This window comes from Zootoca vivipara, chromosome 13 (genome assembly GCF_963506605.1).
Source record: "Zootoca vivipara chromosome 13, rZooViv1.1, whole genome shotgun sequence".
Taxonomy (NCBI): Eukaryota; Metazoa; Chordata; class Lepidosauria; order Squamata; family Lacertidae; genus Zootoca; species Zootoca vivipara.
Window position 1 is genome coordinate 42477411 of NC_083288.1, and position 26840 is coordinate 42504250.

Genomic DNA, 26840 nt, shown 5'->3' on the forward strand with positions numbered 1-26840 from the left:
GTGTGTATGCATGTGAAAGGATGACTAATAAAGAAAATGGTATATGTGTGTAACCATCTTATGCTGAAGGCACAAATGTCCCTGTGTGTGTGCTCTAGGGCAGACCTGAAGATACCCCCGTGTTTCTCATAAAATAAGACACCATCTTATATTTATTTTACTCAAGAAAATAAGCCTATGGCTTATTTTCGGGGGTGTCTTATTTTTTAAAAAAATTACCTCCTCTTCCTGTCATGGCTCGGCGCCCGGAACTGGCTGCTGCTGCTGCTGGGCGCTTTGTCAGCGCTTCAGCAGGGCACGCTGCTGGGTCCCGCCGGATCGGGGCTCCACACGGCGCATGCTGCGGCTCTTGCCGGGTCCCACCGCTGGGTTGGAGCTCGGTGCAGCACACGCTGTGGCTCTTGCCGCGTCCCGCCACCAGGTCGGGGCTTGGAGCAGCGTGTGTTGCGGCTCTTGCCGTGTCCCGCCGTCGGGTTGGGGCTCCACACGGCGTGCGCTGCGGCTCTTGCCGCATCCCACCGCCGGGTCACGGCGCGTACTACGGCTCTTGCCGGGTCCCGCCGCCGGGTCGGAGCTCAGCGCAGCGCACGCTGCGGCTCTTGGCGTCCCGCCGGGTTGGGGCTCGGAGTGGCGCGCGCTGCGGCTCTTGCTGGGTCCCGCCGCCGGGTCGGGGCTCGGAGCGGTGCGTACTGCGGCTCTTGCCGGGTCCCGTCTGGGCACGGGGCGCGCTGCGGCTCTTGCCGGTCCTGCCGCCGGGTCGACGCTTGGCGCGGCGCACGCTGCTGGGCATTTTGGAGGGGCAGCAGTATCCAGTCCGGGCGCCGACAGGCATCTTCCTCTTCCATGGTGCCATCCAGACCTGCTCCCACCACTACGGCTTATTTTTGGGGTATGTCTTATATTTTGTCAACTCAGGAAAATCCTGCCATGGCTTATTTTCTAGGTGCGTCTTATTTTATGAAAAACACGGTAGCCACTCTACTGGTTGCCTGTGGCAGGTACGGTATTATCCAGATGAATAGGGCACTTAACAGAAGTTATTGTTTAAAAGCCATAAATTGCTAGCAAGTACAGACTTGCTGGTCATTTTTGTAGGCCATTGAAAAACTGCTTTAGGCAAAAACCTTACTGGAATGGTCTTGCTCAAACTAGATTTTTATAGCATTTAATTTCAGCCTAAATTCTTTTCACCAAGGCATGGTAGCTGTCTCTCTGTTTACAAGTGCTTTTGTTTGAAGATCGAGGTGACATTGAATTCAGACCTGTATCATATCTAACACTAGGAAGTGTTTTCCTAATAGGGATCTGCTTTACTTGGTTGTTCCAGAATAAGAACTTTTGAACTCACTGCTGTATTTTATACATTTGAGGAAGTGAATTAAAGATGGTTTAAAGGCAGCCAATGATCTTTGTAAAGATCAAGGATTCTTGACTTGGGATAGCCGGTTGCATAAATAGTAGCAGGATTGTTATCTCTGGTATGTCATAGTTAGTGCATTTAAGGTACCCTAGAGACATAGTAAGCAGGGCTAAGCTGCTGAAGTACTCAGGAACTCCTTGCACTGAGGATGCTATCTAATAATAAAAATTCAGAGAAGCCTCACACTTGATTTGAATAACGGATTCTGCATTATTATTATTTTTAGAAAACCCCAGAAATAATTTCCATTAATTCATTAAACCGTTTCTTAAAAAAACATCTTTAGACCCAGCCAATATGGCCAACTATCGCCCAGTCTCAAATCTTCCATTCTTGGGCAAGGTGATTGAGCGGGTGGTTGCTGAACAACTCCAAGCACGCCTGGAAGAAGTAGACCATTTGGATCCCTTCCAGTTGGGATTCAGGCTTCATCATGGGACTGAAACTTCCTTGGTCGTGCTGATTGATCTCCAGCGGGCTAGGGACAAAAGTGAAAGTTATTTCCTAGTTCTGCTGGATCTCTCAGCGGCTTTTGACACCATCGACCATAACATCCTTCTGGACTGTCTAGAGGGGTTGGGAGCTGGGGGCACTGTCATACAGTGGTTCCGCTCCTTCCTCCTGGGCCGTTTCCAGAAAATGGTGTTAGGGGATGAGCGTTCAGACCCCTGGGCCCTCACTTCTGGGGTGCCTCAGGGGTCTGTCCTCTCCCCCATGCTTTTTAACATCTATATGAAGCCGCTGGGAGAGATCATCAGGGGGGTTGGGCTGGGTGTCTATCAATATGCGGATGATACCCATCTCTACCTCTCTTTTAAATCAGAACCAGTAAAGGCGGTGAAGGCCCTGTGTGAGTACCTGGAGGCTGTTGGAGGATGGATGGCGGCTAACAAATTGAGGTTGAATCCTGACAAGTACTATTCGTGAGGGACAGGAGGTGGGCAGGTGTGGAGGTTCCCTGGTCCTGAATGGGGTAACTGTGGCCCAGAAGGACCAGGTGCACAGCCTGGGAGTCATTTTGGACTCACAGCTGTCCATGGAAGGCACAGGTCAGTTCTGTATCCAGGGCAGTTGTCTACCAGCTCCATCTGGTACGCAGGCTGAGACCCTACCTACCTGCGGACTGTCTCGCCAGAGTGGTGCATGCTCTAGTTATCTTCCGCTTGGACTACTGCAATGCGCTCTACATGGGGCTACCTTTGAAGGTGACCCGGAAACTGCAATTAATCCAGATTGCGGCAGCTAGACTAGTGACTGGGAGCGGCCGCCGAGACCATATAACACTGGTCCTGAAAGACCTTCTGGCGGTTCCTTCACTGCGAGAAGCAAAGCTACAGGGAACCAGGCAGAGGGCCTTCTCGGTAGTGGCGTCCGCCCTGTGGAATGCCCTCCCATCAGAGGTCAAAGAGATAAACAACTACCTGACATTTAGAAAACATCTGAAGGCAGCCCTGTTTAGGGAAGTTTAATCTGTGACATTTTATTGTATTTTAATCTTTGCTGGAAGCTGCCCAGAGTGGCTGGGGAGACCCAGCCGGATGGGCGGGGTACAAATAAATTATTATTATTATTATTATTATTATTATTATTATTTGCTTTTTCCTGTACACAGCTGTCCTGTTGCCATGATTTCAGTGCTTTCTCACCCCTGTAGCCAAAACTGGGTGAAACATCTCCTGAGCTTTATTATCTGCTTTGTTCTGAATGCTGAGGGAAACAGGGTGGGGTGTTAATCTACCCCAGCCAGATGCCAAGATTCCATGCCTCAGGGTTGTTGGGTAGGCCCCAGTAATAAATGTTGCGGTTCCTTGCTTGCGGACAAGCCTGTCTCTATGATTTACTAATTTTTTGAAGAGCACCCAGCCCTAGAGTCTATTCACTTACATATCTGCATTCTGTGAGATGGAGCTGGAGGGGATATGTCACAGATAGATTTAGAGTTCAGGGGCTAGCATATGCTGATGGTTTGGAGAATGGGCAGCAGGTCTCTGAGGTTGTGTTTCTGGATATATGGATCTGCTGGGGTAGGAGAGAAATGAAGGCAGCTAGTAAAGCAAGGGACAAGTAGAGATTGGAATTCCTTATACTCAAACATTGAGACAGTTGGTATAGTTTTTAGCTTTTATGGTCACACATAAAGTTTGGAAAGTATGGTAAAACTGCAAAAAGGACTGTAAACAAATAAAGAGGTGGCTCAGCCTAGGCTATGTCTCCAGCATACATAGCACCCTCCACAAAAATAATAATAATGGGAGCTGTAGGTTTTAAGGATGCTGTGACTTGTAGCTCTGTGAGTGGTAGTTCCCAGGATTCAGGGTGGAGGGTGGCTTTAAATGTGCTTTAGATGCATGATGTGTACACAGACTTTGTTAGCATTTAAAACTGCTGTGATTTTTAACCTTCTTTCAAGGACTGAGTACAGTCCTTTTCACACCTGAAGCACTTATAAGAACCTTACAGGAGGAGTACAATGTGCCCCTCTTTAATTTGGAACACACCCTGTTCTTGAAAATTACAGGAAAACAAGTACATGCAATTTAAATATGCAATTTGCCATTGTCATGGTGCTTGTTAGCCTTTTCCTTACTGGCGAATTCAAACTATTGCATTTGAGGGAACTTTTCCTCCATATGAGGCTGTAGCACAACCGTGCATATAGGTTTGCTAAACTTGGCTGCTTGCCTGTCTGTCTGTCCTTTCAAACAGCCGGGGGGGGGGGGGGAAGAACCTCCAAAGCTGCATGGGACTCCCTTACCTAACCCTTCTGTCTTGGCAATGGTATAATGCAGGCACCCCCAAACTTCGGCCCTCCAGATGTTTTGGACTACAGTTCCCATCATCCCTGACCACTGGTCCTGTTAGCTAGGGATCATGGGAGTTGTAGGCGAAAACATATGGAGGGCCGCAGTTTGGGGTATAAGGCAAGGAGAAGTGAATGCTTGACAGCAGTATTACCCAGATGATCTTTCTAGCCTCAGATTCCTTATCTCTGTAATGTATTTCTCCCCTAAACCCCTTGCCTGCTCCTCACCACAAACCCCACTCATTTGGGGACAATATTAAATGCCCTGTGGTAAAAGTTATTGTCAGCAACTGAGCAGGCAGGTGGCTCATGATCTGAAAAGATCTAGGGTAAGGAGGGGTCACGAAGAGTCGGACACGACTAAACGACTAAGCAACAACAAGGAGGGGGGAGCAACTTTTCATACTAAGTGGGCTGCAAGAGTACTTTGACAAGGAACCCGTAAGCCACATACTGCCTTGTGTGTGCTACTTTCCCAAGGCCAGCTAAGTGAGGTGCTGGGCTTTGGAAAGGGGACACAAAGTCCTGTCAGGGTCCTTGAGCCTTCACTCCTCCCTTCCCAAAGCCCAGCACCTTTCTTACCTGCTTTCTGAAGGCACTGCAAGAGCTGTGGGGGTGTAGATCACCAAAAAGGCCGTGATGGACCGCCTTGACCTAAGGTGTTTCTCTTATTTTCCCACTACCCAGATAGAGCTCTGATAATCTACAGTAAATGTATGCTCAGCACTAACTATTTTGCTGGCCTACTCCTTTCCTTCCATTTGATCTCTCTCTTGTTGCAGATCCTGGTCACAAGAAGGATCCTCATAATGCCTATCTCAACAATATCAACTACGAAGATGGTGATGAATTCTTTGACAAGAATTTGGCACTGTTTGAGGTGAGATCATTGTTGGTGGGTTAGTTTTTCCTGCCTTTTGCCTTCCCTCCTTCCATTATATGTCCATATATGTATTAATCAGTGTTAGAAACTGAGATATGAAAGCTAGGAGGTAATGGCACCTTAAACCTAGGTTATGGGTGCAACAAAGGAATGTCTAGGCACGTTTTTTCAATAACAATAATACAAAGCTAATAAGGAATAAACTGCAGCTAAAATATTGTGTTCATTTTTCTGGTCCTTCCCCTGGTCTATTCCTTCCCCTGCCCATTCCCCTAATATTCTTAAGAGGGTCTCTTCTCCAGTCTCCAGAGAATTGCTGGAAGTGAGGAGGCAGAAAAAGGTCCTCTTTTCCTTCCACTCAGCAATTTTAATCTGAAATCTTAGGCACAGTACTGTGCCTAGAGCTCAGAAACTGCCCGCTCTAATGAAATTCCTTATTGCAAAATGCACCTAGAACAATGGGAGATTTGAACATTGGTTTTAATCCTTCTTTATAGCCTTTCATGATAGCTTTTATTATGTCTGCTCTGTTTCCCAAGGCTACGCATGGTGGTTGTTTTTAATTCCCCCAAAACACAGAAAAAGTTGCAAAGGATTGGGAACTGTGACAAGGGAAACATGATGGATTCCGCATCTTGGAAATCTTACGTCTCTTTTTTATTTTTTAAAGGTTAATTTTTAACTCTCATAGCTGCAGCGATTGACTTGAAAATGTATAGGCAGGGTGAGAAACCTCTGGCCCAGGGGTGAACAACCTGAGGTCCATTTTTCTGGACTACAACTCCCATCAGCCCCAGTCAGCATAGCCAGTGATCAGGGCTGATGGGAGGTGTAGTCCAACAACATCTAGAGGGCCGCAGTTTGTGCATCCCTGCCCATGGGCCAATCTTGACCCACAGAGGGTCCAGTTTGGCCCATCAGACCTTTTCCCCAAGCTGCACCTACTTGCCAATCAGCTGACATTACTGGGTGATGAGGTTCAATCCTAATGGAGGCTGCTTCGCTTTCCTGCAATGAATGCACTGGCAATGCAGACTTCTTACCCCACCCCTGTGGGGAATGAGCTGGGAAAGCAAGCCCCTGCAGAGAGCAGGATACAACCCTTTGCTCATGTTTAGGGAAGCTTTTAATGTTTGATGGATTTCTGTATTTTAATATTTTGTTGGAAGCCGCCCAGAGTGGCTGGGGGAGCCCGGCCAGATGGGCGGGGTATAAATTATTATTATTATTATTATTATTATTATTATTATTATTATCAGCTGGTAAGCAGAGTATTGAGTCCTACTGGCCTGAATGCATTGGCAAATCAAATCCCCCTCCCCACAAGCCCCCAGCTGATTTTGACAGGTGGGTAGGATGGCCTTGTTAGTATTTTTACTGTATTTGTTAGAAGATGTGTTTTACAAAAAATAAATTGTACTGGGGAAAAGAAAATCAATATACAGTGGACCCTCTGGATACGAATTTACTGGTAATTCATTCCGGGGGTCCATGCACACTTGAGAGTAACGTAACCCGAGGGTCTACTGTAATGTAATGTAATGTAACAGCTGCAAAATCTTGTGACTCTAATTAAGGTCACAGAAACACTGAATCATTGTTTTGTTAATTGGTTAACTCCCTTTAAAAGTGAGCCTGTGTGTGTGTCTTCCGTAGTGATAGGAGGGGTGGGAGTTGGAGGTTGGTTGCTTTGCCGTTTTGCTGAGCGTGGAGACTCCCAACAACTTGCTGCTAGAGGAATTGGTAAGGACAGACAAGCTATAATTTCTGCACTGCTTCAAAGGAGTTTTAGAAGGAAGAAGATCATCTCATGGGCTCAAGAGAGTGAAATACAATGCATCCGACTCAGTATATATGTATAGTAACTTGTAATAGTGGCCATCCTGCTAGTAAAGAGTCATCTTCAGAGTGTTGTGTGTGGAGTCTACTTCATCCCTAGGGCTTTGAGGGTGAAACACTCTGCATAAATCAGAAAAATAGCTAACAACCCCACAGCATCACAATGCCAGAAAATCAACAAGGGTGGCCCACGGGGTGTGGGGAGAAAGTTGCCCCACCCCTGCGGCAGAGGAAGGAGATGCAAATTGATCAATGATTGCAAGTTTGCCTAATTTAGCAAAATGTAATATACAGATTGCAGAATTCAGAATTTCTTGGCGTATAAGTTGTGGGGTTTTTTTTTAATGCCAAGGGTACACCAGCCTGCTTATACCCAACCCATTTCTTTTCTCTCATATTCGGCTTTCCTATGTCTCCATTCCCAAATTACTATAACCATACTAATGACTAGTGGGGGTTTTTTGCCTTAGGAGATTTTTCATATCAAGTTTTAATGTCTACTGCCCTCCTTTCCACATTGCAGGAGGAGATGGACACCCGGCCCAAGGTGTCCTCCCTGCTCAACCGCATGGCCAATTACACCAACTTGATGCAGGGAGCCCGTGAACATGAGGAGGCTGAGAATGTCCCTCCAGGCAAGAAAAAAGCTATCAAGGTAAGGAGCTTGGTGATAGTGAGATACGTAGGCAGTTAGAGGTGGTAAGCATTTGAAGGTAGTGAGCGAGTTGATGTCCAAAACTGAAAGGAGTTGATGCTTTCGCTATGGCTGCCCTGCAACTATGGGGCTTTCATTTCCTGGAGACTTCCCAGAACAAAAAAACTGTGCTTCTTGAAGTTTAAAACACCTTTTTGTTTTGACATGGATTTTAGCTGCTGATCTTAAGGCAGCATGAAGTAGACCTCGAAAAATATTTTTGATTTCTTGACATCAGTTAAAAAATAAATACATCAGATCAATTAAAAGCCCTGCTCAGAGTTATGCAAAATGTTCAGATTCCTAAGCCACCAAATCAAGCTCTGAGGTATCTGGGTAACCAGGTGCCCAGGATTTCCCCCTAATCCTGTGAGCAGGGCTTTAGGTTGGTTTTTATGTGTTGCCTATTTGCAATTGATTTTTAATATGACTTACTATATGTGCAGTTTTGATGGGACCCAGGTGGCGCTGTGGGTTAAACCACTGAGCCTAGGGCTTGCTGATCAGAAGGTCAGCGGTTCGAATCCCTGTGACGGGGTGAGCTCCCGTTGCTTGGTCCCAGCTCCTGCCAACCTAGCAGTTCGAAAGCACATCAAAATGCAAGTAGATAAATAGGTACCGCTCCGGCGGGAAGGTAAACGGCGTTTCCATGTGCTGCTCTGGTTTGCCAGAAGCGGCTTAGTCATGCTGGCCACATGACCTGGAAGCTATACTCCGGCTCCCTCGGCCAATGCGAGATGAGCGCGCAACCCCAGAGTTGGTCACGACTGGACCTAATGGTCAGGGTCCTTTACCTTTATATGTGCAGTTTAGTGCTGTTACCTGCCCTGCACTTGGTGGCTGGGTTTGTCTGGGAATTCAAACAAAGGGGTGGGATTGTCAAAGAGAAAGATATCTGAAGGCCTGAGTAGCAGAGAAGTTGCAGGTATTTAAATCACGTATGTAAAGGATGAAGAGCAAGGTAGGGACAGCAAAATGGAGTAGGTTTGGTTTTGAGAGCTTGTCCTTTTCCTTCCAGTCTCCACAGATGGGCACATTCATGGGAGTCTATCTGCCTTGCCTGCAGAACATCTTCGGGGTGATTCTCTTCTTACGGCTCACCTGGGTGGTGGGTACAGCTGGCGTGTTGCAAGCCTTTGCCATTGTCCTCATCTGCTGTTGCTGTGTGAGTTCCTCTCTCCTACTGTCTGAATCATTTCCTGGTTTAGGGGTTTTAATGTCTTAGAGCAGTGTTTCTCAACCAGTGTGCCTCCAGATGTTTTGGGACTACAAATCCCATCATCCCTAGCTAGCAAGACCAGTGGTCAGGAATGATGGGAGTTGTAGTCCCAAAACATCTGGAGGCACACTGGTTGAGAAACACTGTCTTAGAGAAGAAGATTGGAGTGAGGAGTCTGAACCACATCATGGAAATGGGGGCTAAATCATGCTTTGTGACTTTAGCGGGCCACAGCTGAGATCCTAATGTAACAGTCATAAGATAACCCTCTTTCCCATATGCATCCAGATGTGTCATGAGGCCAGTGATAGATTTTATTTCCACAACTTGTCAGATTTTCTTTAGCTGTAGTTGTATCTTATGGGAAATTGCCTATTGTCCTATCTAACAAGAGTATAATTGCACAACCTAATGAATGAAAGCCATTTAAGATTGTGTGTTTTTCTTCTAAATCCTCCTGCGTCTTTTCTCCTCCTCAGACTCTGCTAACAGCCATCTCCATGAGTGCCATTGCCACCAATGGAGTTGTGCCTGGTGAGTACTTAATATCTAAAGAGTCATTTTCTCCCACACTTCCCTGCCCACCAAATACATTCATCTTCAAAAGCAGCCCTGAGTGCTCTCACCATCCAAACTTAAACAAGTAACTACTGGGGAAAGGTCCTTTTCTGAGGTGGTGCCCAAATGGTGGAATTCTTTCCTTAAACTTGTCCACCAGATACCAATGTGATCTATGTCAGATGACGTTCATCTTGTCATAAAAACACAATGCCTTCTAATAGTATTTGAGATCCACATAAATCATTGCTTTGTTTTGTGCTACTCATCAGCTAACTCAGTTGATTAATTCCATTTGGGTGCTATCCTGACAAAATTCTAGAAATAAATAAGTTCCTCTGCAAGCAGATGTTTAGGATGTGTAGGAAGTGCAAATGATAACCCTTTTCCCTATCTGCGAAGTCTCTTGACCTCCTACCCACTGCTTTATTTCCTCTTCACAGCTGGGGGTTCATACTTCATGATCTCACGAGCTTTGGGGCCTGAGTTTGGAGGAGCCGTTGGACTCTGCTTTTATCTGGGCACCACCTTTGCTGCTGCAATGTACATTTTGGGAGCCATTGAAATCTTCCTTGTAAGTGTTCTGCTCCTCTAAAATTAACGAGATGCAATGCTCCATGGTTGTGAAATAGGTGCTATTCCACACAGCTGTGGCATAGCTGCCAAGTATCCCGTATCCGCCGGGAAAACCCCTTTTTTCTTACCGTTTCCCAGCGGTCTCCCGTTTGGTGAAAAATCCCGGTATTGTCCCTTAAATTGGCTTCTGCCCGGCGGCCATTTTTCTGGTGCCGCTTTGCCCTATGGGCACCAGAAAATGCCGGCGCCGGAAGTCGCTTCCACGCATGACCGGAAGTTGCGTGACGCGACTTCCGGTGGCGCTTTGCCCTTCTATGGGCATCAGAAAATGGTGGTGGCGGCAGCGGAAGTCGCTTTTACGTGTTTCCGGTCATGCGCGGAAGTGACTTCCGGCGCTGGCGCCGCCATTTTCTGGTGCCCATAGAAGGGCGGCGCGCCACCGGAAGCCGTGTCACGCAACTTCCGGTCATGCGCGCGCTGCCGATCCCGGATCTTTATGACCCGGACTTGGCAGCTATGAGCTGTGGCCACTTCCAAGCAGCCTGATAGCCTTGAGCGGAGTGAGCACTTCTGCTAATCTTGCAAAATCCATGTTTCCCCCCTATCTGCTGACCTTTCTAAAAGTGACGTGTGTCTTCCTTCCCTCTCTCAGATGTACATGGCCCCTGAGGCGGCCATCTTCCATAGTGAGGATCCCTTAAAGGAGCCAGCAGCCATGCTCAACAACATGCGGGTGTATGGCTCAGCCTTTCTAGTGATTATGGTGCTGGTGGTGTTCGTGGGTGTGCGCTACGTGAATAAGTTTGCCTCTCTCTTCCTTGCCTGTGTCATCGTCTCAATCCTGGCCATCTACGCCGGTGCCATCAAGTCCTCTTTTGCACCTCCCGACTTCCCGTAGGTTACCAGTATACTTGGATATGATTCATTGTGACTTCTCTTTAAATCAGTCGGGTGTCGCAGATCCCACGAGAAGTGGTTGGAATATGTAGTTTTGTGAATGTGCATAGAGTTGTCTGTTCTGTGGAAGGGTTTAGGGATCTTTGGTCACAGTTTTTTTTTACAAGACTGCAACCATCTCTCCATAGATAATTTCTGTTTCCCATGCCCTTGGGCAACTTAAGAGTTGGGACTCTCAAACTGGTTTGTGCATGCGTTGGTCTCTTTATAGCCTAACGGGTTTGTTCATCTTTTTGTGTCTCCTCTCCATTCAGCGTGTGCATGCTGGGGAACCGCTCTCTCTCCCGGCACCACATTAATGACTGTGCTAAGACAGTGGAGCGTGACAACATCACCCAGCACACTGTCCTCTGGGAGTTTTTCTGCAATGCTACCAAGCACCACAATGCCTCCTGTGATGATTATTTTCAGCACAACAACGTCACCGTTATCCAGGGTATCCCAGGGCTGGCCAGTGGCATTATCACTGGTGAGAGATACCTTTTCTTCCCTGTCAACAGTACACTTGGTTTTCTCCATGTTGGGACAATCCAAGAGGTGTCCTACACACTGTCTAGATAAACAGCCATTCCCCTTCCCTCCCTAAATTGAGGGCCCGTGTTGTGTAGTGGCCATAAATGGCAACTGGGTATCCTTGGGACAGTCACCACCTCTTAGCCTAACCTATCTCATAGGATAGTGTCAGGGAGTTGTTGCGGCTACTCCCGAGTAAAGACGCTCCAGTCCGTTGTGTCTTTAAATGTTGTGCATACTATTTACAGTGCAGAGATAGCAGAAAACATGGCCTCCTAGTCACTCTCAGAACCTGGCAATGGCTCCCGTCTGCTTCGGGCCAGCATAAAAACCTGGGCACCCCGAAACGCCGCCCCCTAGCCCTGCGTTTGGGTGCGCACCCTGACAGATAGCAAGAAGAAGTTTGTAGACCATTGGATGAAGGGTGGGATTATGATGATGATAATGATAATGACAGCAATAATCATGCTAGTTCTGGTGATGGTGATGATGATGATAGATAATGGTATTGATAATTGCAGAGAATCTTTGGAGCAGCTACTTGGTGAAAGGCGAGATAATTGAGAAACCATCATTGCATTCAGCTGATGTGTGGGGAAGCCTGAATCAGCAGTATGTGCTGGCTGACATCACCACTTCCTTTACCCTTCTTGTGGGCATCTTTTTCCCTTCAGTCACTGGTAAGAGCTACATTGTTGCTATGTATTGTTCAGAGGTGTCTCCAGAGTCAAACCATTCCAAAAGTGTAAATAGCCAGCTTTGAATCTGGGATGCTTGTACTCAAAACACAGGTCTCTCCATGGACTCTTGCAGTTTTCAGCAAAGCACCCTCTTTCAGCCTAGGAGTAGGGACTTAATATTGTCCCAGCTGTGAGCTGGGCTGGATGCAGCTTTGTTGCTGCTGTTCCCCTCTAATGGCCCAGTTTGATGCAGTATCATCTTTCTTCATATTGCCCAGCATAAGATCAACTATTTCCCCCCTTTTACATCAGTGTAATAGATCATATGCAAAGATTCAGTATAGTTTCTTAGCAGTACCTCCTTTGGTCACAGAATTTTGTTTTCTTGCTCTCAGAAGATCTTTTTTTTTTTTTGGTCTTCACAGGAATCATGGCAGGATCAAATCGTTCTGGAGACCTGAAGGATGCCCAGAAATCTATCCCCATTGGTACCATCCTGGCTATTCTCACCACCTCCTTTGTGTGTATCCTTCCTGGCAAATGTAGGGTCAAATAAACAAGGGATGGATGAGGGTGGGATGGAAGGAGTTGGGATGGATGAGGGTGGGATGGAAGGAGTTGGTGCCTCTGTGGGAAGGATGGTTGCCGTTTTGCATCCTTTGCTGTCTTGCAAGAACATCTTACTGCTCCTTGACCATTTGACACATCAGATCTTAGCAACGTAGTGCTGTTTGGGGCATGTGTGGAAGGTGTCGTGCTCAGAGATAAGTAAGTAGTAACTTTCCCTAGTACCACAGTTCTCAGATATAAATCAGATGTGAAATTTCTATTTTGTATTAAAAATTTAAGACTGTGTTCTTAATAGGCAGTGATGGCTAACAACCTGGAAGGCTTTAAAAGCAAATTAGACAAAATTCATAGAGGAGAGGGCTGTTAATGGCTACTAGCTATTATGGCTGTGCTTTGCCTTCACAGCTATAGGCATCAGTGCTTTTGAATACCAGTTGCTGGAAGCCACAGGATGGGAGAGTGCTCTTGTGCTTGAATGCTGCTTGTGGGTTTCCCACAGGCATCTGTTTGGCCAGTGTGAGAACAGGATGCTGGACTAGATGGGTCATTGTGACTAAAAATGTGGGGCCCTTTTTAGGAGCAGAGTCTCAACCCTTTGATACATATTTCTGGCCCACTCATCTCTCAGCCATGCTGGATACATGCTGTTAGCCTGGATCCAACCCACAGAAAGGAAACTGGAGAGAAAACTAAGGCTCCAGTCCTATATCTGCTTCCCTGGGAGCAAGTCGCATTGTACTGGCTAAACTTATAGTATTGCACTGTTAAGTTAGTTGCATCTATTCCTTTTGAAACCAATGGAACAAATGCAACTAACCTGGTTTGGATCCAATCCTGCATCTTCTGATTTCTCTGTGTGCTGGACCATTCGTTTCTGCTGGATCTTTGTACTTCTCACTATTAGCCCTTAGGCATACACTTAATGGCCTCACATTTGCTTCTATTGGATAGGTTTGGTGATACAGTGAAAGGGAATCTGGTGGTGGGAACCCTGTCCTGGCCCTCCCCTTGGGTCATTGTCATCGGTTCGTTCTTCTCCACGTGTGGAGCTGGGCTGCAGAGCCTCACCGGCGCACCCAGACTGCTACAAGCCATAGCCAAGGACAACATTATACCCTTCCTGCGGGTAAGAGTGACAACCGCTGCTATTATTATTATTATTATTATTATTATTTATTTATTTATTTATTTATTATACCCTGCCCATCTGGCCGGGCCTCCCCAGCCACTCTGGGCAGCTTCCAACAAAAATATTAAAATACAATAATTTATTAAACATTAAAAGCTTCCCTAAACAGGGCTGCCTTATTGACTTGCTGCTGAAAAAGACCTTGGTTTGTCCCAAGTAATCTGTTTCCTTATTCACTCTAGGTATTTGGCCATGGCAAAGCCAATGGAGAACCCACGTGGGCCTTGCTTCTGACAGCAGGCATTGCAGAACTGGGGATCCTCATTGCCTCTTTGGATATGGTAGCACCCATCCTTTCCATGTAAGTGCCATATTTATCATGGGTTGGAGTCTCCAAGAATCCTACACAGCTGACTCTACTTTCTGTCATCCCCTAGGTTCTTCCTGATGTGTTATCTCTTTGTCAACCTAGCCTGCGCGTTACAAACTCTGCTACGCAGCCCCAACTGGAGACCCCGCTTCCGGTACTATCACTGGTAAGAGGGCCACACTACCTAGTCAGTGGGAGGAGGAAGGACATTGGCGGGTACTACAAATGGGGGGGAGGGGAGAGGGTGCAAATTTAGACTCCCGAGTTCTGTGTTCTGCTGTGCAAATGGAATGGGGTTAGCATAAGATGAGGGAATTGGGGTTGGACTCTTGACCTGTGTATTTGATACATCTGCTGACAAGTACAAAAGGTTGTTCTCTTCAATGGAATCCAACACCCTTAGACTCTGGGTTCACATTTTAAACAGCAAACGAAATAAACAATAGTCTGCATGCTTTCCTCCCTTCCCTCTTTCTCTTCTTGTAGGGCACTCTCCTTCATGGGCATGAGCATCTGTGTGGCACTCATGTTCATCTCCTCCTGGTATTATGCAATTGTTGCCATGGTGATAGCTGGAATGATCTACAAATACATTGAGTACCATGGGTGAGTGTCTGTAACCTTCCAGAGCTCTAGGATTCTAGCCCTCTTTATGCAGCCTCTTACTCCACAGCTGGGGAACAGCAGGGGGAATTCCTTGCAACCACACTCACTCACCCAGTCTCCAGTTGGGTGAGAGCAGGATCATTTCCTTTTTGGAACTCTTTGCCGAGATTGTGAGGGTGAAGGATCGGTTGTGGGTTTCTGAGGCTCAGGCTCTGGAAATATACGGTTGCAGCCAGATATTTTGGGGCCTCTTACCTTCAGTTGCAGGATTTTTGTTTTCTTTTTGTGAGAAATGCAGGTCAGAGGGCATGAAGGCTTGGAATCATGATCCCTTTCTTTGAATGTTGAGGGTGGAAGTCACGATGCCAGACCTCTTATGTGATGCAGCCTTGTCCTCCTGAATGATTGCTTTGGCCACATTTCCCCCTCCACCAATACTTCTGGAAAGGAGGGGCACTAAGTGACTTGGCTCTCCTTGAGCCCATTTGGCTGAACATTTTCTGCATCCCCCAGGGCCGAGAAGGAGTGGGGCGATGGCATCCGTGGCCTGTCCCTCAGCGCAGCCCGCTTCGCCCTGCTGCGTCTTGAGGCGGGGCCACCCCACACCAAGAACTGGAGGTAGGAAGAGACTTGATGCTTCTTCGTTTTGCCATGGGCTGGGTGTGCCACATGCAGAGACCTTGTGCATGCATACATGTATTTGTGTACATGTGCTGTTGAGTGCTCCAAATGCGCACACAAATATGCTCTTCTGTGTGGCAGCCTGAACCCACCTGCTACTTTGCTCCTTGTGTGTGCATTTTGGACTTTTTTTTTCTTTCTTAGGCCACAACTGCTGGTGCTGCTGAAACTGGACGAGGATCAGCACGTGAAGCATCCGCGCCTGCTCACCTTTGCCTCTCAGCTGAAAGCTGGAAAGGGCCTCACCATCGTAGGCTCTGTCATGGTGGGCAACTTCCTGGAGTGTTACAGTGATGCACTGGCTGCCGAACAGGTGAAGCCCACTGCTGCTCACTGGATTTCATAGGTCAAATAGGCGTAGGCACTGGGGTTGATCTGGCAGTCAGGCCATCAGACTTAGAAGCCCTACTTCCTGATCCTAAATGAAGAGGACAGCTGTGGTCATTCAGGCATAATGAAATGGGATTATTCCTTTCCAATATTCAGCAGATGCAAGAAATGTAGGAAGCTGACTTATGCTAGTCAGACCATTGTTGCCTCTAGCTCAGTATCATTCACACTGACTAGCAGTGGCTCTCCAGAGTTTTAGACAGGGATCTCTCCCTGCTTTACAGTGGTACCTTGGGTTACAGACGCTTCAGGTTACAGACTCTGCTAGCCCAGAAATAGTACCTCGGGTTAAGAACTTTGCTTCAGGATGAGAACAGAAATCACGCAGCAGCGGCAGGAGGCCCCAAATAGCAGGTTAAGAACAGTTTCAGGTTAAGAACAGACCTCCAGAACGAATTAAGTTCTTAACCCGAGGTACCACTGTACCTAGGATTGAACCCCATAGCCGTATTAGTTCCTGCTGCAGAAACCTCCAGTATATTGATTTTAGAGACCATTTACTCAGTAATGTCCCATCTCCATAATGCCTTCAACCCTGAAGGATAAACTTTTAAATACTTAACCAACTTAAGAGAGTTGGAGTTCAGCACACAGGATTTCACTGTGGCAAAGCATTCCCAGAGTGCTCTCCATGCTAGTGCCCTCTAGCAGTCTTAATGTGTTGCTTGAGGAGGACAGCCATATGTCAAGAATGCTTTGATGGTGTTTCCTGCTTGGCAGGGGGTTGGACTGGATGGCCCTTGTGGTCTCTTCCAACTCTATGATTCTATGATTCTAATGTTTCTTGTTTCAGACCATCAAGCACCTGATGGAGGCAGAGCGGGTGAAAGGCTTCTGCCAAATCGTGGTGGCTGCCAAAGTGCGAGAGGGTATCTCCCACCTCATTCAGTCCTGTGGGCTGGGTGGCATGAAGCACAACACGGTTGTCATGGGCTGGCCCAACGCCTGGCGTCAGAGTGAGGATGCCCGTGCTTGGAAAACCTTCATTGGTAAGGCCTCTCCCATAGGGAGGTAAGGTGAGGTGAGAGGGAGGGCTTCCTCGGTCAAGGGATCCATATTGCATGACTTTCTTTCTACCCTGCAGGCACTGTCCGAGTGACTACAGCTGCTCACCTTGCCTTGCTTGTGGCAAAGAACGTGTCCTTCTTCCCTAGCAATGCAGAGCCTTTCCCCGAGGGGAGCATTGACGTTTGGTGGATTGTTCATGATGGTGGGATGCTGATGTTACTCCCTTTCCTCCTCAAGCAACACAAGGTGCTGGCGGGGGGGGGGGTATCACTGGGGGAGATGAATTGGAGGGGAAGGTAAACCGGTAGATGGGGCTGCTAACTCTCTTTTCCTACTTTAAAGGTGTGGCGTAAATGCAAAATCCGCATCTTCACTGTAGCCCAGCTGGAGGATAACAGCATCCAGATGAAGAAGGATCTAGCAACCTTTCTCTATCACCTCCGCATTGAGGCAGAGGTAGAAGTGGTGGAAATGGTGAGAGACAAAACAGGCAGAAGAAACCAGGAGGGGTTGGGGGCATTAGTTGTTTTTTGTTTTTCTGTGGTCAGCAAGTTAGGCGTCACACAGTCAAGGGCAGGACTTGGAGGATTGATTGGTTAATAGAGAAATGAGGCAAGGGCATGGACATATGGTGGGTACAAGAAGCTTTCTCCTGCCTACTAGAAATCATACCCTGATGGCCCGTTTTTTTCAGTGTTCACCTGTAACTTCAGGCAAATTGTGAGTTGTCTTCCTGTCATCTCACCCCTCCCCTCCCCTCCATAGCCACAGGGCGTAGCTACTCAGATCTTTGTTTAAATTGTTCTCTGCCTTTCAAAGAAGCTACTAGTTCTTGCTTTGTAAGCCACAATATTCTGTTGCTCAGAGCATATCTACAACTATGCAGATTCCTAGAGAAAGGCACACAGACTAATGCATGCATCCAGTTCTGCCATTTCCTTGCACTAGGAAGAAATCTGGGTATTTTTGTGCGCTCTGGATGTACCAGAGATGGCCACAGGACAGATGGTCTGTGGCCCCACTCTGTGCATGACTTTAGTTTCTTGTCTCCCAACAGCATGACAGCGACATTTCTGCCTACACCTATGAGCGCACGCTTATGATGGAGCAGCGCTGCCAGATGCTGCGGCAAATGCGTCTCTCAAAGACTGAGCGGGACCGAGAGGTGAATTGGGCTGGGACAAGTGGGAAGGGAAGGGCTGAAAGATTAGCACTTCCTAGTTGCTTCTTCACTGATCTTCTTAGGTCCTCCCCACACAGGCGCAGCTGGTGAAGGACAGAAACTCGATGCTGCGGCTGACCAGCATTGGCTCAGATGATGACGAAGAGACTGAGACTTACCAGGAAAAGGTGCACATGACGTGGACCAAGGACAAGTACATGGCATCCCGAGGACACAAACCCAAGACCTTGGAGAACTTCCAGGATCTGCTCAACATGCGGCCGTAAGAATCTGCCAAGTCCCAGGAGACTTCAGCCCATTTCTGTTCACTTAACTCTTGTTCTGTTCATTTAACACTTTCCTGAAGTTCTGTCCTGCATTTTATGGCTTCCAGAATCCTCTTGGATAGTAGCAAATCTTTTTTTTCCCCTTCAATCCTAGCATGCTTTGGGGTCACACTTCTGCTTTTCTTTGGCAATACCACCTTTTACACTTTTCTTTAGGGTTAGGAGTCAAGAGACAAATGTCCTTGCTACTTCTTCACAGCTCCAGCTGCTTCAATAACCATACCATCAAATGTTACATTATTTCCACTGCTTCCATTTTGGCAGCATAAGGCCATTCTGTTTCTGTTTCCCATCTACAGTGTGGTCCAGACGTGTTTACATCTTACAGATTGTTGCAGCTGCCATATTGTATCCATTCCCTCCTCCAATCCATGTGTGTCTTAGTGCTTTCTCCAGTTTTCCAGAAGCCAAAACTTCCTGCAAGTGTACATCCATAGGCATGCCTGGTCTTGGTGACAATTTGTCTCTTCCTTCCTATGACCCAGGGACCAGTCCAACGTGAGACGTATGCACACAGCTGTGAAGCTCAATGAGGTCATAGTCAACAAGTCCCACGATGCCAAGCTGGTACTGCTCAACATGCCAGGCCCACCACGTAATCCTGATGGTGACGAGAACTGTATCCTTTTCTGCAGGGTCCTGTCTTATGCTGGGATGCAAGAAGGATTGGAGGTGGCAGCAGGACTGGGGTATGTGTGTATGAGAGAGAGAGAGAGAGAGAGAGAGAGAGAGAGAGAGAGAGAGAGAGAGAGAGAGATTTCCTTGACTGTCTTCTAACTGCAGATATGGAATTCCTGGAGGTCCTAACAGAGGGGCTGGAGCGTGTGCTGCTTGTCCGGGGTGGTGGCAGCGAGGTCATCACTATCTACTCCTAGGGGAGCTAGGAGGGCTTCCTCCTGACTCTGTTCTGTCAAATTGACATCTGCTTCCTGCCTGTCACCACCTGCAACTTGATCTCCCGAGGAGAGCAGCTATCAGTGTCACACCTCCTATGCTTTCTTTTCCCTGTGGCAGTTTGGGGTTCTTCAAATAGGGCGATTTCCCCATTTGGAGACTAGAGTTGACATTTCCCCATGCCTTCCGAAAAGGTACATGCCGGAAACTGCATAAGCTTGTCATGAAAGGAGATTAGACTGGATTGGGCTGGGAGATGGCTGGATCTTCCCTTCAGAAAGTGTAGGACTAGTGAGGCAAGACTTACTTTGGAGGGGTCAAACAGAGCAAAAATGTAGGTTGCTTCCACCTTAAGAGTTAACTACTGGTTCTGCCCTCTGGTGGGCATGACAAAAATGGAGCAACAGGGTCCTCCTACTGGAACATTGAGGGTTTGGAGCAGCTGCAGAGACTGTTACATTTCATTGTTGAATCAAGAAGAGGAGAAATGATTGCTGCTTGGAGGAGCTAGAGGGAGATCTAGCCTCCATTGTGCCACTTTCTTCTCGTCAGTGCCAAAGTCTTTCTGCTTTCTTTCCCTTGAAATCAAGGGGAAGGGCAACATTTAGGAAGATGGAACTGACTCTTATAGTACTTAGTACTTATCTCATACCCTAATCTCTTGAGGGATTCGAAAACTCAAATTAATTGTTGGCTGGGTTGGGGGGGGGGGAAGAGTTGACTCTTAAGCCAGGGTGCAGGTTGCATATTGATGGAGGGACATACATAATTGTTCTACTTTCTTTTCCCTGTGATCCTCACACTCCTATCTGGGCAAGGAAGCTAGACCAATTTGCCAGGTCCTTCTCCGTAGCGTCCGGTTGCTGTTACAGGTTGAGAGGAAAAGGAGACAGCAGCCTCTCCTTTCGAAGCAGAGCAGCAATATCTTCTGACCTTTGTAACATGCCCTCCCTGCTCCCAAGTGGCTCCCCTTCTCTTCCCTCAAGCTTGGGCCAGAAAAGGCTATTGTGACCCTATCTGTGTCTATGCTGAGGACCCACAACTTGCTGTTTTTTGTGAGTGTTGGGAAATAAGTCCTTCCTACCCTTACAGAAGCAAACACTGGAAGAGGTGCTGTGCTGTTTTGTCCAACCCAATTTCAATGACGGATGTCTAATTCTCCTCCTCCTCCTCCTCCCACCACTTTGCTCAAGTATAGTATGCAGGGACCACTCCTCTTGGGGGTAGCCTTAAAGCAGATTCAGCTCCGGCCTCTCCTCCACTTTTCTTTTAAAAGGGAAGTTCACGTAAGTTCCTCACCTCTTATTTTGGGGGAGGTCTTTTAATTTATTGGGGGGGATGACCTTGTTTACATACAGCATCAAGTTTTGGGGCGTGATTTTTTGCTCTCTGAATTATGTAAAGAATAAACTTTTTATATATAATTCTGTCTTTTTTTGAAGTTGTGATGATTCATTATGTCACATTCATTCAGTCTATACTCGCTATTTTTGTGAATCTGTTAACTGATTAGCTTCTGGTATATAGACCTATACTTGGGTCCATTCCAGTCTGGCTATGGCACTGAGACTGCATCGGCTGCCCTGGTTGATGACATTTGCCAGGATAAAGGCGAGGTGTCCGATTGCAGTAGCATCCCCACCCCAAAAAAGCTCAACAACTCTGGGCAATCTCCCCTCATTTCCTTAATTTGGGGTCCCAAAAATAGGGGTCGTCTTATACACAGAAAAATACAGTAGTTAGGGGAGAGTACTGTTTAGCACCATGGGAGGTGTCATATGGTATCTCACAGGGTTCCATCTTCACCTGCATACTTTTAAACATCTATATCAGGTATCCCCAAACTTCGGCCCTCCAGATGTTTTGGACTACAATTCCCATCTTCCCTGACCACTGGTCCTGTTAGCTAGGGATCATGGGAGTTGTAGGCCAAAACATCTGGAGGGCCGCAGTTTGGGGATGCCTGATCTATATGATGTTGGTCATTATCAGGAGAGCTGGAACGAAGTATATTCAATATGCAGATGAAACCTAGCTCTCTTTTATTACAAATAGTTACATATTTATTTATACTCGCATCTTTTTCTCTGATGGGACAAGGTAGCATACAGCTCTCTCTCTTCCATCAGGATGAGGCATCAGCTGAGGTATTAGGCTGGTGCTTGGAGATTGGATGTTGAGCAGTAAGTCGAAGCTTAATCCTGAAGACAGGTGTTGTGTCCAGAGTTCTCATGTCATTGGAGGTGGGGAGACTGCCTGTTCTAGACAAAGGAGATGCATGGCCATGCCTCTGGCAACACAGAGACCCTCCCAATATTGCTGTCAGGTTTCTGCACAGGCCTCTACATGCATAGCTTTCTCCAGAAGCTTGAACTATGCACAATTGGCAGGCAGAGGTGGGGTGCTCAAAAGCATGGTTTTTCTACATACTAATATTTGAAGGTGTGCTGTGTATGAAACAATAGTGCCTTATTGTGGATATTTTCAAGGCACTTAAGCTTCACCTCTCACCCCAGGTGCCTCAAGCCCTTTTCCAGACTATTTTGGAATCTTAAGAGCCAGGAGTACCATATTTACTTGAATGTAATGTGCCATCGAATCTAATGCGCACCCTCATTTTCATGGCATAATTTGGCAAAAAAAGGTGCGCATTACATTCATGTAAATACGGTATGTGGAACAGAGGAAGCAGCCTTCCTTATACCAGGTCATCTAGCTCTGTACTAGGCTCTCCAGCACTAGAGTTCACCTGGCACCTGCTCTTTTTCTAAGTGGAGAGTGTAAGGACCTGAATGTGTGCCGTCACAAAGTATGATCAATACATGTACACATTATGTAACATGAAAATGAATGCTGAATTTATCAGCATGTAGAGCATCCTGAACCCATTTTCAAGAAAGCTGTGTAAACATTAAAACACATGTGCATAACACTTTTATTCTGCTTTCACCACAGCGGGGAAGGTGAAAAGAGCATGTCAGGATAAGCCTCCTGCTCCTCCCTCGGCAGAGAACATCAGTCTTTCACATTCTGTCTGCATCTTCATCTGCCAGTCTTATTAGGAGCGATGGGTGACGAGTATTCTACAGTAGCGATCCAGGCATCTAAAGCAGCAATTGGTTTCTGGAACTGGGTTGGGTCATAACACTAGACCCCCACCCGTGAATTCCATGCGCTGGCCATAAAAAGAAGAAAGTGTTGTCAATAAACCTGAGCAAGCATCATCATAGCTCCACTGTCCTTAAAGGCCCCCAAGCACTGGGACAAAGTAAGACAATGTTAAACATCCTACCATCACTGCTTTAGTTTTTAAGCACTGAGATTTTGTAGCAATGAGAATCCAGAAGGGACTGAAGTGCTGTTCCATGGACACTGGTACAAAACATCCCCATCCCTCAGCCTTTTAGGGTAACCATGGACAGTTAGAACATGTCATCTGAGTGGGGAAGGAGAAGATCACCTCCATTCACAAACATGTATTCAAAATGTCAGACCCTCCATACTCACCTCAGGTGGCTCAATAAAAGCTAGCCAATCGGAGGCATGAGTTGGCAGCAGTCCCATTGATTGGCATTTGTAAACCGCCAAGGCCAACCCTAAAAAGTTGCCAATTAGGTACACCAGGCCCTGCAAGAACTTCTGGCTTGAACTCTCAAGTAATTTGAAGGCTGTGGGGACAGCAGAAAATTAAGTCAGAGGCAGACCACAAACACGCAGCACAGGGCCAGCTTGCTGGCCTATTTTCACTTCTGAATATTCAGTCAAGGTACTAACTACAACAGAGTTAACCTCTGTTAGCATGTTAGGAAACTATCCACACAGAGACAGAAAAGATCACCAGCCACGAATTTCTGCCCTAGAGAGTTTAACCATTCAGTCGCACAACAATGGATGAACCCAGTTAAGCATTTCCTACTGCTGAGGAAAGTTAGTGAGCAGAAAGTTCGTCAAGCATTAGGTATTTATACTGAAGAATCCTCTTCTGAACACCCACACTTCAGATGAAACTGGCAGTCTATGAATTCTCCAGGCCTATGTATAGCATTTTAAAACAGACTACACAGTGCATAGCATTCTCCACTTCTATTGCCACTAGATGATTACTTAACTTCAATAACAGATTTGCAAGAACCCCTGAGATCTGCAACTTTTACCTGGTATGTCCAAACCACCACTACAAATGTACATTTGTACATTTTTGTATTATTTTCTCCTAATTACTTGTTATCCTCTAGAGGTTCACAGGGGCATATACTGTATATAAATTCCCACCACATTTATCCTTGCAGCAACCCTGTGCATCTCTAGTGGATAAATTCACGCACACATACCTCATTCACACAACTGTTCCTGGATGGCCATTTGGGGATTGTATGAAATAATGGGAATAACCATTGCTTGCACCAAACCACCATACCTTGCCCCTTACGTCTAGCTATGCACGTGCAAGAACCCTCGCTCAATGGAGGAATCCTTCAATTCCTCATATACACTGATGCAATCCAAACTGGGAGCAGTTTTACCATCCCTTCTGTTGGTGTGTACAGGACTATTCTGCATTTGCCTCAAATTCCCAGAATGCAGTGTCTCTTCAACTGGGATCACAGACAAATCTCATGAGGCAAGAAATGAAGGAAGCTTGGGATAAAAATACAGTTGATGAAAATACACTTACTGGCAGAGATGGACATGAGTGCTTGGATGGGCCTCCAGGCCATCATACAGACCATCATAGTGGGGAAGATGGAGATTGTATTGCCTGCCATGTACATGATAAATAAGTTCATAGGGATTTGCTTCAGGGGGCCCAGAGCGATATCCCAGCAGCGCTGAAAAGGTGGAAGAGAAAAGAAAGTAGAATCAAGGAGCAAACTATTCACGTTCACCTTGCCTTCTTCAAAACTCACATGAAGAGGGTATCTGGTTCCAGTGTTCTGCTCAGCACAGAATACCAAGAGATCCAGTGGCCAGCCCCCCCTTCTTTTACTGCACTACCTTTTCTACTAGGATGCGATCCGTTTCCTGGACACTTGTGTCTGGCACCTGCTTGTCTGAGTAGCCGATGGGATAGAGGGTGTCTCCCTGGCCACCGCTCCGGTCACTCCGGCCTCTGGCAAGAGAAAGGGATGGGTGACATCTGAGCTAAATTCATATACCTGCCAGAGACAGAGCTACCCCTGGAATCAAGCTACCTGCTTACACTGGGAGATGATATATAGACCTCCAGTTCAGTACATACCTGCTCCCACTGCCTGGACCACTCAACTCAATGGCCCATTTGAAACGCCGTCCGCGGTTGGTAACTAGCCCCCCAGGGGTGCTCATCGCTGCCTAAGGGAGAAAAGAAGGCATAGACAGACACTAAAAGAGAACCTCAACCAGAGGTTGAAGACCTAAGCAGCTTGACCCTTCCACATAACTTCCAGTGACTCCCAGGAAATCACAAGCTTCTCCAGTGCACCTTGCCTCTTCCCATCTCCAGCTCTGATAAACCAATCATTTCTCAAGTTAGGGGCTAACACTGAAATGGAACCCAAGAGGACCCTGGGTTTGTATGTCATGTCGGCTGAAGATTCCCGAAGTGGTTTAGGATGAATTGCAAGGTCTCAGCTTCAATTCCTTATCTCCAAAACAACGTGAAGTGCATCATATAGAATGCAGGATGAAATGTCAACAGCAGCCTAAGCCGCTCTTCTCTGTCCCAATTCCACACACCTTGCACACTCTGATAAAACTATCCATTTCACTTGTGCAATAGTATTTCTGACCATCTAACAAATCCACCTTCAAACTTCCCTGCTTCTCGTTCACCTATTTCTCTGCATCCTCAAATCACTTGTCCCTCACAATCCATATAGGAATCTTACCAAATCCATCCTTTAAACCGATAAATGCCCCCAGTCTCCCACCTACTGACCTGATAAAACATTCAGTCTGCTCTCCCAGACTACAGTCCGAGCTGTCGTGGGGCCTCCCTGACACCTTCGAAACACCCCCATTCTCAGCTTCCCAAACAGTTATGAAAGTCTGATCCTATTCCTTTCTCAGGGTTGTCAGTACCATTAGGCAGAAATAGCTTATTGTGATTATTGTGAGTGTTGTGACAGCCCATTGCTGTTGATACCTGCTGTACTATTATATGCAATGATTACTGGGGATGTGTCACCCAGGGTCTGCTTACAGATTTATTGTTTATTATTATTATTATTTTACTGATTGCAGCAAAACATCTTAGGCCAGCCTGGCCCTCCTTTAAATCCAACTCATGCATCCCATGACTGTATTCCTTTCTCCTTCTCTTCCATTGACCCACAAACCCCATCGAAAGCTTGGGGAGAGGACACTTTCCACCATCAAGCTTTCCTAATCCACCATCACTGCTATTCCAAATAACATTCTTGCTGGGTTGATCACGTATCAGTTTTTGCTCACTGTCAAGCCTGCTTGGAGGCCTGGTGTCAGGCCTAAAGGCAGGATGCTCCAAGCACGAAGAGCAGCTCACTTTCAGCATATAATCGGCATTACATGCAGCACATTTAGGTTTGGACTGAGGTGAGAGAGAATTAAAGTAATAATACGCATTGTCCCATCCCTCCAGAATTATTATTATTATTATTAGGGGGAGAAAAAGATAAAGGAACGAGATAATATCTGGACTCGTTGCTGTTGTCACTAAGAGGGGAACTGCAGCTTCAGGCGAAGGAGCCAGTGGGGACGAACAAAGATACCACCCCCTCCAAATCAGAAACGTCCTTCCCTGCAACAAAACCTGCTGGGCCCTCGGAACAGTCCCTGAACAGGATCCTACCTTTGACGTCCTCGCTGCCTCTTCGGAAACACTCTCGCCCCGCTGCCTCTATTGCCCTGGCCGCTTCCTGTTCCTGTTTCCGGTGATGTCACAAGCGTGGAAACCATGGCAACCCCTCTTCCCAATTTTCTCGCCCTTTAGGAGAGAAAACGATTCTCCAATAGTAAAAAATAATTTGCTTCGTCGCCCTCCCCCCCGGATATAGAGAAAAGGAAAAGGTCGTCAGACACTAAAGCCACCACACAGCCCTTCTTCACTCTTCCGGGTCTACATTAACCCGCTTCCCTCGCGTTCCGCGGATGCCACCATAGAGGTGCCGAAGAGCAGAGCGGAACCATTTGGCTGCCTTTCGGAAGCGAGTCTCTGCCGGAAGTCCGGGCTGCGCGTTTGTCTACCCGCTTGCCTCCCCTCCATCTCTATGGTCTTGATTGATCCGTGGGCTTGTTCAGCGTCCTTCCCCGCCGCGCGTGCGCGCTGCCTGCTTTTTCAGCTATGAGAGTCTTAGTGGGTGAGTTAGAAAGGGGCGTGGGTGGGGGTGGTCCAGAAGACCTTGTTACTGTTGCTGTATTATTATTATTAGTAGTAGTAGTATTATTATTATGCAAAAGAGGTTTGACTAGCTTTTGTTGCAAAGGAAGCCCGGAGTTGGGTTGCTGTTTGGAAGTTGTGATTTTCAGCCAGCTTTGAGTTGCAGGCAACCAGAGTCCCGGGGGATGATCACCACCAAAGGAGA

The 26840-nt window shown here is 46.9% G+C and overlaps 2 protein-coding genes across 5 annotated transcripts in view; one reads left to right on the forward strand and one right to left on the reverse strand.

Moving 5' to 3' along the window:
* Positions 1-20723, forward strand: part of SLC12A6 (solute carrier family 12 member 6) — a 47644-nt gene extending 26921 nt beyond the window's left edge. For 3 of the 4 annotated variants that reach the window (XM_035134640.2, XM_060281805.1, XM_035134642.2), the window contains 23 exons: positions 5006-5103; positions 7469-7600; positions 8658-8804; positions 9338-9392; positions 9860-9990; positions 10645-10886; positions 11204-11418; positions 11984-12142; positions 12568-12666; positions 12853-12910; positions 13664-13838; positions 14084-14202; positions 14279-14377; positions 14698-14817; positions 15331-15435; positions 15643-15811; positions 16682-16877; positions 16973-17142; positions 17239-17370; positions 17954-18061; positions 18157-18341; positions 18891-19024; positions 19189-20723. In XM_035134640.2, the coding sequence (XP_034990531.1) occupies positions 5006-5103; positions 7469-7600; positions 8658-8804; positions 9338-9392; positions 9860-9990; positions 10645-10886; positions 11204-11418; positions 11984-12142; positions 12568-12666; positions 12853-12910; positions 13664-13838; positions 14084-14202; positions 14279-14377; positions 14698-14817; positions 15331-15435; positions 15643-15811; positions 16682-16877; positions 16973-17142; positions 17239-17370; positions 17954-18061; positions 18157-18341; positions 18891-19024; positions 19189-19280 (3140 nt within the window). In that variant the 3' untranslated portion in view covers positions 19281-20723. Of the gene's footprint in view, positions 1-5005; positions 5104-7468; positions 7601-8657; positions 8805-9337; positions 9393-9859; positions 9991-10644; positions 10887-11203; positions 11419-11983; positions 12143-12567; positions 12667-12852; positions 12911-13663; positions 13839-14083; positions 14203-14278; positions 14378-14697; positions 14818-15330; positions 15436-15642; positions 15812-16681; positions 16878-16972; positions 17143-17238; positions 17371-17953; positions 18062-18141; positions 18342-18890; positions 19025-19188 lie in introns of all 4 variants that reach the window. The other variant, XM_035134639.2, reaches the window with a different exon arrangement.
* Positions 20724-22216: 1493 nt separating this feature from the next.
* On the reverse strand, positions 22217-26237 carry EMC4 (ER membrane protein complex subunit 4). Its single transcript, XM_035134643.2, has 6 exons — positions 26108-26237; positions 24539-24630; positions 24295-24409; positions 23975-24128; positions 22807-22967; positions 22217-22474 (listed from the first exon to the last, which is right to left on the reverse strand). Exons 2-6 carry the CDS (start codon positions 24622-24624, stop codon positions 22439-22441), a joined length of 552 nt encoding a protein of 183 aa, XP_034990534.1. The 5' UTR covers positions 24625-24630; positions 26108-26237; the 3' UTR covers positions 22217-22438.
* Between the last annotated feature and the right edge of the window lie 603 nt (positions 26238-26840).

Bases quoted from the DNA above. Each gene is read 5' to 3' on its own strand.
- EMC4 (XM_035134643.2), bottom strand. From the start codon at position 24,624: ATGAGCACCCCTGGGGGGCTAGTTACCAACCGCGGACGGCGTTTCAAA. The intron at 24,410-24,538 runs GTATGTACTGAA...TTCTCTTGCCAG, and splicing joins GGTCCAGGCAGTGGGAGCAG to AGGCCGGAGTGACCGGAGCG. The intron at 24,129-24,294 runs GTAGTGCAGTAA...CCACCTTTTCAG, and splicing joins ATCGCATCCTAGTAGAAAAG to CGCTGCTGGGATATCGCTCT.